General features: G+C 46.0%; 1 protein-coding gene across 1 annotated transcript in view; it reads right to left on the minus strand.

Annotated features, from left to right (window-relative positions):
• skila (SKI-like proto-oncogene a) overlaps positions 1-16,214 on the minus strand; it is a 33,442-nt gene extending 17,228 nt beyond the window's left edge. The window contains exons 1-2 of the mRNA XM_076097204.1: positions 16,061-16,214; positions 12,459-13,740 (exon numbers count right to left, since the gene is read on the minus strand). Coding sequence (XP_075953319.1) covers positions 12,459-13,580 — 1,122 coding nt within the window. The 5' untranslated portion in view covers positions 13,581-13,740; positions 16,061-16,214. The remainder of the gene's footprint in view (positions 1-12,458; positions 13,741-16,060) is intronic.
• Positions 16,215-17,098: the final 884 nt, after the last annotated feature.

Here is a 17,098-nt window from a genome sequence, read left to right on the forward strand (position 1 = left end):
GGGTTCCCCCCTGAGCTATTCATGAGTCTGGCATTCAGAAGGAGGGGAGGGGGAGAAGGTGAGGGATAGCGGCAGGCTACAGAGGAGGACAGAGTAATGCAGCTCATTCTCCTTTTCCCTCTCTCAGGAGGAAGTAAACAGCCTTTATTTGGGTTGCCTTTTCATTCGGCCTCAGACAGCGAGGGAGGGAAGGAGGAACACACACACACACACACACACACACAGACAGTCAGTCACGCCCCGTCTGTTTCTAGACCACATCCTGTTCTGCTGCAGTCGTCGACTGTGTCAAAGATCAAGCTACCGATACGAAGATACGTGTACTTCCTGGTCAAACCCACGCAACAACAAGATATTGCCGCATCTCGCCTGAATGCGTGTTGCAGAATTTTTCATTTTCTCATCTAACTTCCCTTTATCCTCAAAGATTCCCCAAACATTGATCTACACAGTGTAGAGGCGTTTCCTTGTAGCAGGGATCTGATGTATAAAATAAAGGTGCATCAGTCTTTGGAGTCTATTTATTTCTATGCGTTTTACTGCCCCCCCCCGGAAGTCTTAATCCAATAAGCCATTTTTCCACGGACTGGGAGCCACACTTTGTTTCAGCAGCCAAATCAATAAGAGCCCACAAGGGAACCAGGCAGCCAAGTGGGGCATTTAAAATAATACACTTTATATTTTCTAGTCTGCATAACGAGTTATCTTCTACGGTAGAGAAGGCAGTTTAAAGTGTTTGACCCCTCACTTAGTGCTAAGAGGAAGACAAACACTATATCTCTAACTGTGCTGAGAAGGTAACGTTATTGTTCTTTCACTTTAGTTTTTGGAGAAAGAGATAAAGCGGTGTTTAAAAACAGCACAGAGCACAGATGAGGACAGGTCTGACAGGTTGACGGTGAGACAAACAGGTGGAGGAGGAAAACAGGAAAGAAAGAAAAAGAACCGGCAGACAGCCAAGACAGATGAGGAGACAAACAGACAAGACACCATGTGACTGTCTGTCTGACGGTCTGTTTGTGCCTTCCCCCAGACACACACACACACACACACACACACCTGTTCCTCCCTCTTTCCAAACACAAAGAGAAAGAACAGAGCCAGACAAGCACGCTGATAAGCATCAGCCAGACGAGTCATGCCAGAGTCTCTCACACGCACACACACACAGATAAGGACAGGTTCGTTCTGGACTTGCGTTGGCTTCGGGCCTCGGGCACATTTTTGCTCCACATGGGCACTCTGTCTAGACAGTCCTCACGTCAAACACACAACCCTTCCCCTCCCCGCCAGCATGTTGAGCTCCTTCCCCCACAGCTACAGCTACAGTCAGCCATTTTACAATCCACACTGCACAGCCTTAACGCACCACAGCCAATGGTGACCCAGTGGACACACAGTTAATGGGAGTCTATGGGGAGAAGATAAAGTTATGACAGTGATTGGGAGGAATCTCCCCCCCCTAATAAATGCAACATCTACTGTCCACCTACTGCTTTACCACACACGGTAGTTACATTTGGAAACAAGCAGCAGTATTTGTCTCTCTTTAAGCTCTCGATCAATTTTTCTATTCATCTCCCTCCCTCCCTCCCTCTCTCTCTCTCCCACCTTCTGTCTCCCTCCTCCGTTTCTCATGTTTCACAATCAAGTCCCAGGCGGCGGCCTCCAGTCTATATTCACAGCAGTACATGTGGAGGGTTGTAATAATGTTACCTCATGAATGGACAAATTGTCTGACTGGAATACACTAGGCAGGCCAAGGTAACCCCCACGTCAAACACACAGACAGCATCTATGAGCCAGTATCTATTCAAGTAGTGAAAGAAAGAAATGTGATTATTTTAATAAATATCAAAATGGTGGGGGAATGAAATATTGATCATACTACCATAGAAGACAACAAAGGCATCAGATAAATGATGAAATTATGAAAATCTTTGCTTAACAAATGACAAATGATTATTCAATGAATAAAACTGTTGCAGACAAATTTTCTGATCAATGAATAGAGTAACCGTACAAATCATTTCACATCTGTCCACAGCTGTCCCAGCCAAGTTATTTTTACGCAGCTGTCTAACCTAATTCTAAAATGCTAATATCGCAACATGATTGAGTAATATTATGCATCTCGACGTCGTTATTATCATAAGAGGATTAGTGGTGATCAATTAGCTGGACGACAGAAAACTAATCTGTAGAAAAGTCTGATCGTTAATCATTTATCAAGTAGAAATACCTCATCGTGATCATCATTTGTTTATTTATTAGGTTTTTTTTTTTTTACTGTCAGATCAAATAAGCAAGTTTAACACATCACTTTAAACTCTGGTTAACCTCAGAAGGAAAATGTGTGATGTACTATGATTAAATAATCAATAACGACAGATACAATTGTTTGTAGCCCGAGTAAAAATGATGCAACATTACTGAATGCATATTGCAACCGTTGACAGTCTAGACACTGCATCAGAGGAAAGAAGTCCAATGAAATTATGTCACTCTCCAAATCATCAACCTCAAGTTCTGTGATTAATAGTGATGATCAGACGACGCATCAGATCAATTCAGGCTGAGAGAGGTTCCTGTTTACCCTTCCAGCGACGGCCTTTTTCATTTCATTTTCAAGCAATATTATGAGGGCACGGTGGTTCTGACTCTTAAAATACATAAATATACCCCACACTCCCTCAATGTATGTCATTAGGTTTGACGTAAAGCATTACAGGCCTGCATCAAAATGTGGCCACTGATGTTCATCTACATGCTTATGGATCAGGAAATGTTGAGTGTTTGAGTCGGTGAAGGGCATTTAAAAATCATCCGTGTGCACGAGAGCATACTAGCTGCATGTGCAGCTTACCGTCTCCAGCAGCGGCTCAGTGTGTGTGTGCGCTTCAATTTCCTTCCCCAGTGCCCCCCCCCCCCCCCCCCCACCCCCACACAGCATTTACTACCAGAGCTGTCGGGGCTCACCTATGTGACTCAACCAGGCCAGGAGACACACACACACACATACATACATGTATATGTGTGTATGTATGTATGTGTGTATATATACATACACACACACACACACACACACACAATACACACACACACACAATACACACACACACATACACACACACACAGATGCAAGTAAACAGACCCATCTAACAACTGCTCCATCAAAGAGTGGAGTAGGAGGATGACGTAGTTTACTGCAAGCACAACTGTCATGCAACAAATACGCACACAGACACAAGCAAGACACTCTTCATTCTCCCAGGAGGACACATCGACTGAGAACGAGGCCAGTGGGCTCTTGTCTTGTCTGTAGATGAGTGTACGTATCATTTGAGCTTCATCTGGGCCTGTGTGTGTGTGTGCGTGTGTGTGTGTTTTACCATCTCTAAAAACAAAAGAGAAAGTCCCTCGAGGACGCTTTTTGGAGGTAGGTTACTGGTTCAAATTTGCAATTAGGGAGAGAAACACACAAACACAGAAATCTGCTGCCTGGTTTTCTGTATAAAAAGGGAACTCAGATTACTATTCGGATGGATGAAACAACTCGGAGTGCTTGGAGACAGTGGGGAGTGAGAGAGCTGCAGAGAGGACGAGCGTTGCTAAGCAGACTGAAAGCCGGGAGAGGCTGTCAGCAAGCCAGCAACGCACCGTTATCACTACAGAGAGAGAAACACAAAATGGAGACACTGTCCAATCCTCTCTCTTTGCAATAAATTGCACAACATTGACTTAAATGCCTCAAAATACCTGCAGACGCCTACTTCTAACAGCCATATATCACCAAGTAACAATAAACTCCTAATAATGTGGCTTAAATTGCCATTTTATATGTCTACTAGTGTGCTAGTCTTAAAGCAATCAGACATTATAATGAGCTACTGTCTCTTGGTGAGAGGTAGAAATAAAAACTCTTGTGCTATATCTCTATAAACAACTCACAGGCAATACGGTTAAATAAGCGAGTGTTTGGTTTTAAATGCAAGAGCTGGAGATGGCCCTGACTAAAACCCTTCTTTAATGGCCCCTAGTATGCCGCCATGTATTGATTGGTGGTTTGTTTACTTCTTCCTCGGCACAGGAGGCTGCTCTGCTGTAATGTGGAATACTGCAGTAAATGTCAATGCTTGGTTGGGTCATCGTGTGGAGAAAGAGGGAGGAAAGGTTTTAAGAAATAGAAAGCGAGCGTAAGGTGGCTGACCCTTGATATAGTAGTAACAGCCAGACAAAGAGAGAGCGCCACCTGGACAAAAAACACCCTGCAGGGTCAAAATCTATGTTGGAAAGAGAGACGGTTAAATACAAACAGACCCTGGGTCTTCTGACTGTTCTGCAGGGAGCTCCGGTCTCATCCATATTACATGCAGGAGCTTGTTTGAAGCCTCTGCTGCCGGTCTCTGCATGGGCAGCTTGGCTTTGCTGTCCGGGCCCCTCGGGCTCGCCTGTCTCTCCCACACAAACACACACATACAGCTACCGCAATGCTAATCCATGCTACCATGACTCTCTCTCTCTCTCTGTCACAAGCTCAGGTTGTCAAATCAAGTCTCTAAAGGCCTTTATCTCTACTTTCAGGATGGCTTGTGGACTACAAAATGCACCACATTCACTTTTAATCTGACAAAAAAAATCTTAATTATTAAAAGAACTTTAAAACTTCAACCCAGAATTAATTTCCATCTTGCCTGTACTGATATTGATGCACCAAAACATACAACAGGTGAACCTACAGTCCACACACAATCTTGATTGTCAGACTTCCTCCTTGAAAAACAGCTTGACAGCAGCCCGAGAGAAGCGCGGTTGGGTTTTGGTAAATGTCATTACGGTTGAGTCAGAGCTCTAAGTGAACACACCTGGGCGTAGATCAAACAGACCGTGCGAGAGACCGGGACGGCAATAAATCTTTGTCCTGGCTCCACCGTGACGCTGATGAGTGGAGAACAGACCGCACAGCACTGATGGAGCGTTGTGACTCACTCTGGCATGGTGGCGGGAGGAAGTTGCTGATGGTGGTTTTGTGTGTGTGTGTGTGTCTGGCTGTGTTTCTAGCTGTGTTTGACCCTTTGATTTCCTGTAATCATGGACTGTGTCATCTGCACAGCATCCTGTGTTACTTTATGTATATTTGTGTGTGTGTGTGTGTGTGTGTGTGTGACCTCTGATGACAAAAAAAGTTTGTAACTTTCATTCTTATGTTCTTTACAGAATCGAAAATGAGGCTGCCTCCTTGTCTGCCAAATCAGTTGATAAAAAAAGGCAACCATGCCAAAATGTACCATCATTTGTCTGGAGGCTAGATTTTGTTGCATCAACATGAGTCAGTCTTTTGGTGAACTATTGTGCATCTGCGCTCATCACGGATCAGGATGTGTCTCAGCCGGTACATTTCGTTAGTGATGACGAAGAAAATGTCTGGCGTTACAAAGTGCACTAGTCATCGGAACTAGTTAAAATGTAGCAAGACTATAAACCGCAAGGCAATGCCTCACTCTTCAAAGGATAACGTCAAGGGCTGTAAGGCTCCATGTGGACCGAGTCGCCCCAGCAGCAACAGCTGTTTTAATACGAGCAACAGCGAAGCCAGAAAAGGAGCGAGAATCAGTGCCACATGCTCGGCAAAGAGTCGCGCACACACCACTCTGTTGCTTGGGGACAATTAAGAAGCACTAGTAGCTACCTTGCATGCAAGAGCACTCACCAGTCTCAACACATGCAATCCTTAATTAGGCTTCCATAGCTGAAGTACACTCAAATAAAGATATACAATGTACGTTTTATGAAAGGTAATTAATTGCATCTGGCGGTGAACGACCTCGAGGATTGTCTGCTACTTAGTCTACGCTGTAAAAAAGGTGCAATGGGGCTGTTGAGGATCCAGAGGGAAACAGTCCACTATTTACTGCATCTGCATGAGCTGGTATAGACCCCTGAGGGGTATGAGGCAAAGAAGACTGTGTGTTAAGAAATATCAGGGAGACAGATGATTCCCATCGCTGCAGGTGGGAATAGTGGTGAGATAAACACATCAGGATTTGTCAGGGTAGCGGCAGAAAGAGATTGAAGACCGGGCAAACCACAAAATATCACTTGTTTAACCTCGACTAATGCAGTCAGTTTCCCAGGTGCTAACTTTACAGCCTTGCCCTGAGTGGCATCAGTCAGGCCCCCGGTGAGATAAGGATTTACAGGGTATAGAGGCTGCAAGCAGTGGAAGGAAAAGAAACAGTTGGAGGGCGTTTGATGTTAGAGGAGCAAAGGGGAGCCTGCCAAATAAAAAGGACTACAGGCCAAGTAATCACCGATCCAAGCTGGGCAGGTTCGCATCTCACAGTGGTTCGCTGTGCTATCTGCTTTCATCTGGAGCGTAGGCTGAAGGTCAAAACTAGCATGGGCCACAGCAGCACTTAACTTGGCTGCCATTGTTGTTGTGCAATTATGCCTGTGGGGGTCGTCGGACAAAAAAACAACAACAACACGGATACCTGTACCAGCAACACAAGCAGAATCACTTCCATATGGAAATGACGAGCCATTATCAAACACGCAAATTAATTACTGGCAAAGTGGAGAGATGGGGATTACTTTAAATCGTACAGGCCGACTAGTTTTCCCTGGTTTCTCCGTGTTCGCAACGTTATGCATTATTGATCAGTGTAGTGGTTGGGCTTAATGTGTTGTGGATGTGCCGGGTGGAAGCCCAGCGGGACGTGTGACACGCCTTTGATATCCAGTGTTTATCTCCCAAGTCTGGGAGACTTGAGGCGGTGGGAGAAAATACAAAGAGAGTCAGTCTAAGTGCCTATATGGTGTTTATGCGTGTGTGAGTGTCTGCTGTGTATATGGTGCTCCTATGGTAAGCTCCGCCTCTGGGTCTCGCCATTTACATCTTCATTAATCACCGTTCCCACTGGGAAGGCGGCACAGAAAAAGCCTTTCAAATGCAAACACCATCTCTCTGCTTGCACACATCACGCACAGGCTGGCAGTCTCCCACAAGCCTTTTACAGTACACTTCCCCCAACACACGCACACACAACCTGCTAGTCTGACTGTCTCCAGACCAAACAGTGGACTATTAATCTTCTCATCAACACATCGATTAATTAATACCAAGACTCCTCATTATTCCGGTCTCATGCAAAACAACCCAGGCAAGCTAGCCAGACATGTTACGATCCAAGCCCCTTCCTCTTCCTAAAAATCTTGTTTGAACTCATCGCCCATTATAGTCCCTTCTCTTTCACTTGTTCTCACTCTCGTTTTCTTTAGAGGCAACAAACTGGTCCGACGCCCGAGGGGGGGGGGGGTTGCCAGAGCACAGTGAACATGCAAACAGGCTGTCAGTCGAGGACTCTCTTAAAGCCCAGAGAGGACATTTGGGTGGGAGGGTCTTAGCCAGCTTGTTTAGTCTATGAGGCTGTTGGCAGACGTGGCAGAGGCTCCACTGCATCTGAACTGTCCTATCGCTGCTGCCTGTTACCATACAGCAGCGCATTATCTTCTTTTTTTCTTCTGGTGGTGAGTTGAGAAATGAGACCAAGCTGAGGAAACGGTCAAACATAACAAGCAGCAGCTGGGGTGGGAAATTACCAGCAGCCAACCGATGGTAAATGTGGCGATGTAGTGCAGGGGGATAAGCTGTGAACTGGTGCAGAATTAATCCAGGTGGTGAACTGGGGTCTGTGAGCATTTTCCAAACTTGATTTGATTCTTCTCCATTTAAGAAAAAAAAGCCCGATAAGTAATGACTTTGGCGTTCCTCCAGTGAGCTACAATGCTGTTATGGAGCTGTGATACTGGCACTGACCTGATGATGACATACCAGAGGCCCCTCGGCTCAGCCCCTCCTACCTTGTGGGGCCCCATTTAGCCCTTTACAACAGGCAGCAAACACTGGCCAAGGCACGGCCTGTTGTGTACAGGGAACAAGGACAGCCTCCCACACCAAACTACATACAGCCATGATAGACTGTACGTTACTCTGGGCCAGCGTTCAAAGAAGCTGCTGTGTATTCAGTATAAGTGGATAGTTGTTCTTTGGAAAAAATGCACAAACAGACATAGAAATATGTGTATGGGTGTCTTGTAGAGGGGCGGGGGGGTCAAAGGAGAGTGTTAGCTGAGGGGAATGCGAGCTAGCTAGCACATCATTGGCCAACCAAGAGGGCTGCTCCAAGCTAGATTTGTGGTTCAGCTCAGGTCTGGGAGAGTTTAGTTTTCAACTTGTGGAAAGAAGATCTGGGGCCGAGGCGCCCTGTGACGACCTAATGGCTGTAGACACAGCTTGTTTCATGGAAGACGACCAAAGTGCAGAGCAGTTTGTGACTGACACAACAGCCAGACCCACCCCTCCTCGGCCTTACCCTCTCATCTTCTTTAGTTTCATACTCTTAACTTCTCTTCTCCGCCCTTACCTCACTCGCTCAAGTGTCTTGTGGTGCGTTTTCTGACTACAGATACCCTTTATGTGTCTACGTGATGGTACTTCTGTCTGGCAGCGTGTCTGAGTTGCAAAAATTGAGGCAGGCGGAATCAGAGGTGAGGTTAACTCGGGGAAACTGATGCACACGTCTGAACACAGATAGGAAACTTGTGCAACACCAGCTGCGTAACCGAGTCTTCTCATTTCACTCTTCTTCCGTTTCGCCTTGCCTCACTCTTGGTCCGTCGTCTCCTCTATTCAGTGTCCAAATCACCCGACAACTCACCACATCCATCATGGTCGGAGACCTGATCAATAGCCACTGGCTTTCCTCTCATCCGCGTCGCAGACGCACACAAGTGGTCTTATTGCTTATGTAACGATTGACTTATCGGGTAATTTGGCTGCTTATATTGTTGCTGTTCGCTGATTGGGGCCCAGGGGGTATTGAAGGCCACAAGTCAAGATGGGTGAGGATGGAAGAAGGCAGATTGACATCATGGTAGTGGGGGAGGTAGAGGAAGGAGAACGCGACAGCACAGGCAACACAGTGTGCGACTGGCGTGCCCCACCAAAATCCAATTAGATACAGCCCAGGAGAATGAGTGACAAGCAGACAGAGAGACGGCGCAGACAGCCCAGGAGACAGCCACAGAGTGCAGCTGCACTGGTCTGCGGTAATGAAGTCACTGGTTTCCAAATAGCAAATAGAGGAAGCCAGAAAGATGCAGCTGTCTGCCGTCTGTGCCGCAGCCGTGTCAGCGAGACAGACAGAGGAAGGCTGTTCTCTCCGTCTGACACTTCTGACTCGACTCTGGGCCAGCACTCCGCCACAAACAAGGCGGAAGCAAGCAAGCAACACACAGCTATGTTCACTGTGTTCCTCTGGGGTTATGCTCGCTCGGGTGGGAGAAAAATGTCTAAAATATTTGTTCCCATTTCAAAACAGCATATTCTTTCTACTTTAGAAATATAAATAGGCGTTCACTTTGTGATAGTCACCTATAGTGTTTTTTTTCCTCATAAAAAACACACAATTCAAATGATAAGGAAATAAAAGATTGAATTTGTATGTATTAAAAAAAATCTTGTCATTAGTAGTTTTAATGATTTATTATAAGCTGCTAGAGGTCGTGTTAACAGCTCATAATTCCCTCTATAATATATATTCATGTCGTATTGAAAACATCTCCTTTAAACAACTGGATCTATTCAAGTTTCTCACCAACACTACATTTTAGGAGATTACATGTGAACACATCATGATAACATTATAATTTACCCTGGATTTATTAGTTATATTTTTTGCCGAACCGTGAGGGGGGATCCGTACCGATCAACAGTGGTCCGTTACACGACTTATATCTATGTATTTATTAGTTTTATAATGTTTTTACAAAGTTAAGAAGTCAATGTTTCGGTCAAGCCTGATGTTAGAATTTCTGTTACTTTCCGCCGAGCGAGATAAAATAGAAATCCACCCAATAAAAAGGATGACACATGATCTTGTCTCAGTGGGACGTACACGTGTCTATTACATCCCCTGAAGGCAGAATGAACTCATTGTTTGTCAGATACTAATTTAACTCTGGAGATAAGGCTCACCTTGTTGCTGTCTGTTGGTGGCGTCTGTCTAGCAAACTCTATTTACACAGCAGAAATCAGTAGACATGGTGCAGTGCCTCGAGGCACAAAGCGCCGTTTATAGAGAGCAAGTCCTGGACTTTTTAACTGCACCTTCTCAAACCAAACACTCCAAACAGGATATGGGACCAGTAGCCATTGGAGAAGGTAGGGGGGGGAAAAGAAAACTTCCAGAGGACTCCCTTGTTTGTGTCTCTTCTCTTTTAGGAGGTCCCAGAGCTCTCCAGTAAAACTAAGAACCTCTTGTAAATATGAACATAGACACTGTGTGTAAATAAGGGCCATTGGGAAAAGGCTCTGCAGTCGGGGTTAGACCAACACACGGAGGCGAGCCATCTTTCCAAAAAGGCATGTGTGACTATACGCTGCCTGGCTGGACTTCCACGAACATCCATTGGGATGTGGAAAGTATGAGTCACGCAGCCACAGCAGCGGAGGCGGCGGGACACAGAGAGTCTGGAGGATGTTCAGGGTGAGAGACATGTCCGTCTGCCTCACTTCCTGTTCAGTCAAACACACACTTTCATTACACAAATACACACACATAAACAGAGAGTCCTGACTGAGTGAAGCAGGACAGTGCCAGGTCACCTCGTTCTCTGGCCAATGACCCTTCACACACCCGTACATCCGCTTAGGCGCGGCGGTGGGTGAGTGGCATCCTCTTTTAATGCCAAAATGTCATGTAAACTCACCGGCAACTCTCTTTCCAGGAATTTGGCCTTTTGAGACTTTGTGTTTCTCCACACAAATGTAGCTGAAGTCTCGCTTTAATATTTGACAAAACTCTGATCGAGCCAAAACCTTCACAAAAACCAGAAGATAAAAATCTAGTCCATCAATAGCTGTAAGAGGGGAAAAAGAAAATAAAATAAAAGAAACGACGAAAAGAAAAAACTAAAATTGCGAAATCAACCGAGAGAGAAGACAACACCTGAAACTGTGGTGAGACTCCTGAGAGACGAGCAACGTGCGAGATAACGAGAGACAAAAATGGGTCATACTAGCCTCCAGTAGTTAACAGCTCATTACACAGAGGTTGCCAATGTCTCACACATAAACTAAACACACAACAAGGATTGTATTCATCATTCAACTAGAGCATCTGTTTTTGTACATGCGTGTTGTGTCTGTGGTCGGTGTACATCGTTGTTTGTGCATTTCCTCTGTGGTATTAAAACACTTCTTGCCTTTGAGAAAGAATGTCTACGTCTTCCCAGATGCATGCCTTAAACCAAGGTGGAGGAAGAGGACGACGACAATTGGGAAGAGGCGAGACAGGAATGCGGTTAGGGCGCTAGACGAGACCGCAGACAGTATTTCCGGCACGTTCAGACGCCAAGTTAACCAGACAGAGAAAGTAGCATATTCCTATCTCATGTGTTCTAGAAATGTGCATATGTATACCTGCACACACACACTATAAATACACACTACATTCTCTACGCCACACTCACTTAATATGGTGCCTTCTGTACTACTATCACAAATAAATCTTGCCAGTAAGGGTTGTAGTAGAGCCTCTTTCTGTTCAAAATGTGTTTGCTGGTTAAAGCCGGTATTTCAAGTAAAATCCATCTGAACTGGTGGATTTGGATGTGAACAAACCATGCCAAACAGACAAAAACACAACCCCACCTTAACCCACGAAACAATAGAAAAAGGGCAGTCCACTGTGGTCAGAGGGAGGTCACGAGACATAAACTAGTCAATGGCAAGGAAACAATCTGGAGCTTATCCCCCCCCCCCCCCCCCCCCCCCCCCCCCCCCCACCCCCCACTGAATGCTGACTTTTCAATAGGCCTGCTGCCCTTGTGGCTTAAATACTGCATTGACATGATATATTTGTACATAAAAGGAATTGGCTAAATCATCAATCATCTGCCAAAATTATTTGGAAGACTCCTAAAACATGTAGGAACATGCTAACAGACACATTTCAGTTAACTTGGGCAAACTAGTAAATGTTATTTTTAAATTTTACAGTTGGATAAAAAGGTCCAACTATTAACTGTCGACATACAGTTTGGGGATTAAAGAGGCTCTTTGTTGTTCTCCTATATTGGCCTTTTGTTCTGTGACATTCCCAGTAACCTCCGGATGACCTGAGGGGACAAATGATGCACTTCCCCTTTAGTTGTGGCCAGCTGGCCTAACCTCGTCTGATCAGACCTGGCCAAGCAGATGGCACCACCTGTCCCAGGCCTCTTTAACACATACTAGGTCAACGCAGGTTTAAGAAAACAGCAGCTGTAAGGTATTCTAGTCAGATGTTGGGACACCATTTTTTAATTGGCTTCCTTACGAGAAACGATGATGAATGACACTTTGATGCATGCAAACAAACAAAGACACAGGTATCGTTCAGAAGGGCACTTACTTTGTCTTGCGACCTCTTGAACTGGTAGTGGAACTTCTCTTTGACCTCGTCCAGGAGCTGCTTGAGCTTTGGCTCCTCGGGCATGCCTTCATACTTCCTGGCGAGCTGCAGGTAGCAGGGCCACTTGGCTGAGTCAAAGCCCCAGTGGCAGGTCCTCTTATCGGGTGACTTGTGTGAATGCATGACAAACTTCTGTGGCGAAAAGAGCAACTGGCACTCGACGCACTGGATGCAGGGCGCCTCAGGCTGGCTGTAGAACTGGGGCACAAAGAGACCCTGGCACTTCCCCAAACACTGGTGCTCCACCTGGAAACTGGCTTCACTCTCCTTCAGCAGGCCCTGGGTCAGCAGCTTACCGCTGGGGTCCGCGGGCAAGGCCGCCCCCGGACGCAGGAGAGCGTTGCACAACCGCTGTGCATCCGTCAGTGTAATGAGGCCACAGGAAGGTGCGTTGAACGGCAGAATGCCCAGCACCTTGAGGATATGCAGCTGCTCGGCGTCGCAGCGCGAGCAGTAGACGTAGAGCTCGTCGCAGACCGTGTTGATCTGCTGCAGCGAGAAGTCGCGGAGCACAGAGTTGAGCACCTGGGGCAGGCAAAGCCGCTTCTCTCCCCCAACGACGAAGCAGGAGATGGACTCTCCCTCCAGCAGCGAGTGGGTGAGTTCAGTGGAGCTGTCACAGGGAACCAGCAGAGGGCCCCCTCCCAGGACAGGAGGAGAGGGCAGGGGGGGCATGCCGGCCGGGGAGTGCTCGTGACCGGTGCGGGCTGAAAAGGCAGCCGGACCCCCGAGTGAGCTCTGGCTGCTCAGGGTGAACTGGGCCAGTGTGTGTTTGAGCCCGGGGCTCAGGTCCAGAGCTTTAGCAGAGCCCAACATGTGCAGTTCAGCCCGGCCCTCCACATCCATGTCAGGGTCGTGGCACAGATCGTCGATCTGCTCCCTCTTCACCTTTGGAGTTTTGGGGAGGGAATCCAAGCTGCGACGCTTCAGGTTGATCTCCGCCATCACTCGCTTCTTGATGGGCGCATCTTCCAGCCGCTCTCTGTACAGCCGCTTCATGTTGCCCTTGAATGAGGTCAAGTCTTTGAAAGGGGTTTTCAAACTGGTCTGGGTGCTGGCCATGTCTAAACACTGGGTTATTGTCGTTTCTGTCCGCTGACTGAGTTCTTGTACTCCTCTGAGTCTTTTTTTCTCTTCCAAGTATTTTCAAATGACACAAATCTTCTGGTAGTTAGACACATGCATGATGATGACGGAAGTTTTCTATGTTCTGATCCGCTTCCTGAGTATGAAAAACAGGGATTTAGAAAACAGAGAAATAATATATGCCAGTGTCTAAACTACAGCTAATCAATTAACTTCCTGTAGATGAATAAACAAACTGAAAACAATCTCATTGATAACTGTTGTGGAGCATGATATATCCATATAGAGTTTAAATGTTTTATGGGGGCTAAAGAGGTCAATGGCTGCCCACTAAACCAAATGGCCATTACCATACTTCACACTAACACGAGGCTTTCTCAGCCCTTGTAATTGAACCCCGGTGGAAATTTTCATCTAAGGTTTCACCAAAGGTTCTGAAACAAACTTTCCAGCACAAAGTGAGAATTTTAACAGGCGAAACCAGTTGACCAGACATGACAACCAAAGTGAAATCATCCCCCCACCACCACCACCACCACCACCCTGCCCCTCCTTCCTCGATTACATTGTTAATGTAAAACTGGTACAATGGTGAAAAACATTTTACTTAGCAAATGAAAGTGCCATATTGTGCCTTCCCCTCTGGTCTGCTTACCCCACGCTGACCCCATCAGCTCTTTGAAAAGCAATTGATAAAAGCGCTAACAGCAGTCGTCCCCTTTTCTCAGGCCGTTCACAGCTTGACATACAGCAGCATGGAAAGCCTCGTTTCCCCCTTTTTACTCCCGGGCTTTACTGCGGAACTTCCTAAATGGACTGTAATAGGGTAACAACACTTAGCTGGTTTCCCCCAACTTAAAACGCAATATAGATGATAATGGCTACTGCAGCAATATGACACCGACAGACGGCCGATTGAACGCACTTCAGCTTGAAAATGTACCATTTAGTGCATCATTTGCGCAGTCGTGAAATGCATTTTATGTATTCATCTACACTAAATGGGTATTTCGGCTTTTCAAAAGAGGCTAAAACGTACATTCGGTAAAAAAATAAAAATAAAAATCACCACGGTGCAAGGATTTGCATGCTCGTGCAAATGTCAGCATCCCATCGTTTTTGTTTTTTTCTCCACTGACTTAAATGCTGCAGCGGTGCAAACCTCAAGCTCGATTCCGAAGCAGGTTGATGTTTGTGGGCGTTTATAATGGCAAATATAACCGTGGGCCAATTGAGGGTGGAAAAAAAACAACTGCAAAATCATATCAGCGACCGATAAATGAAGGTCTACATTTTCCTGCGGAAAAAAACTCCAACCTGGTCGGTTTATTTCCGTCAGAAATCACAACACCCGCATTGCTGCGATGAATTACAACGCGGTGGCATTTCTCAGAACAACCTCACAGCATTAAAAAGGTATTTAGAAAATGTTTCTCCATGTCACCTCCACTTCTGGTGTCCTTTCTGCTGCTGCAAGGACACCGCGTACAATAAATAATGCTCCTGCTATCCTCCTCCTCCTCCTCTCTCTCTCCAGTCTGCACACTGTATACCTCGCCGCCTCCTCCTCCTCCTCCTCCTCTGCTGGCTCGCCACGACGGCCCTGGTATGCAGACAGTACGCTGATAATGACATTCACTGTCTGCACTACGGTCTGGTCTGTCCGGCGTTACGCGTACACACCAACATGGTGAGGGCACCGTGGGGTTTGTTTAACACACAGGTAACGCTAGCGTGCCGTTACACCCAACAGTCAACTCGCTTTAAACAACACATTAAACATTATACGCATTTGCGTGTCATTAAGTTTAAAATATCATAAATAAACCCGTCTTAACAAACGCATATACGAAACGTAAGAAAGCGTTAAGATATGCGCACATTCGTCTTGAATTCAATAAAGAAATGTTGTCTTTTAACGTTCAATATTAATATTAATTTCGCTAGCTTAGTTTAGCTCCCCCCAGCTTACTACCCTGGTACAGTGGCTCTAAAGCAGTCAGACGTTGACCCGCATAGAGGGCTATGAAGCGGGCTATTAAGCAGGCTAACACGGCTCTGAAGAGCACAGACTAACAGGCTAACTTTAACCGGGTTCACCTCCACAATGAGAGCGATAATAAAACAGAATGCTCACCCGGCACACAGAGAGTGATACACAGCAGATAAGGATAACCAACGATAATACTAACCCAGGCTAGTTGAGCGATAAAGCAGGATAACATTAACATTACAGCAGGCTAACCCCAGATTTAGAGCGATACAGCAGGCTAACTAACGTTAAACCAGGTTAGCGTCGACCACCAAGCTCCGTCGGTTGAACACAGGAATTCAAACTTAACCGTTAACTTAGTCGTCACGAACTGCGATCCGCTATCAACTAATACACGCTGTTTTTAAAAAAACGTCCATTTAAAAACCTTCATCTTTTTTTTTCTTAGTAGCTAAACACTTGCCTGAAAAGAGCTGCGCGTGTCGGTCGTCCTCGCTCGTGCGGGGTCCTTCTCAGTAATGGGAAAAGCCTCGCGGACCGTCAACAAGATGCAGCGCGAGAGGCTCCACTACAGCCGCGCAACGTCACACTGCACACGGACTGAGAGGCGGAGACGTCACCCGGCTGACGGAAACTATGCGGGGGTGTCTCTCGTCTGTCTGTCTGCCTGTCTGTCTGTTTGTCTCGCGCAGCCTGGGAGTTTTGTTTCCTCCAGCAGGAGCAGAGAGAGAGAGAGAGAGAGAGAGGTGGCGATAGACGTCAACAGCAGGCAGTCAGTGGATGCCATATCTGGGGGTCCGGGGCCTTTTAAAGGTTCTTATTAAAGGAGTCCAGAATTGGGTCCTCACTATAGTAGTTCTCTACTGTACGTTTGTTTTTATTTCAGTCAAAAATAAATGTTATATCAAGGACAAAATTCGATTAAAAAATTACAAAAATTATTTATTTTCAGCGTGATTTCCCCCACAATATATATGTTGTATTTTGAGGCTATATCTCCTGCAAAATTCATTCTTTATGTTCCTTTGGTTTGAATTATGTTGTAGGTCCGTTTTATTGACATGGCCTTTGCATCAACCGACATGACAGAAAGCTTTATCTCTCTCGTTGGCTGTCCATCAAGTTAGTGAAAATGAGAGAGAGGACAAACTCACTGGCCGAAAGGGTTTCTTCTTCTCCCACACCTCCCCCACACTCTCTTTATGAACCTATCCTCTGCAAAGGGTCAAGAGGTCATTCAGGCAGTCTATTGTGCCTCTAGTGCTGATGGGAGTTAATGAAATCTAAGCGTGAGGATGTCAGGAATTAGATTTTATGAATTATAGCAATCTTTTCTTTTGAAGGAGATTGCATTCCCTTTTCATATACAACTCCAGTTGTTGGCTGGAATCTTAATCTTTACAGGTTTTCATACTCTGTCTACATAAACCGGGTTTCTTTCAGCTGCCTGGCTGACTGACCCACAGTGTGATGTCACACGTCCGTGGGAGCAGAGAAGCTT

The sequence above is a fragment of the Anarhichas minor genome, unplaced genomic scaffold (genome assembly GCF_050575085.1).
Source record: "Anarhichas minor isolate MPS153535 unplaced genomic scaffold, ASM5057508v1 ptg000024l, whole genome shotgun sequence".
NCBI classification, from domain to species: domain Eukaryota; kingdom Metazoa; phylum Chordata; class Actinopteri; order Perciformes; family Anarhichadidae; genus Anarhichas; species Anarhichas minor.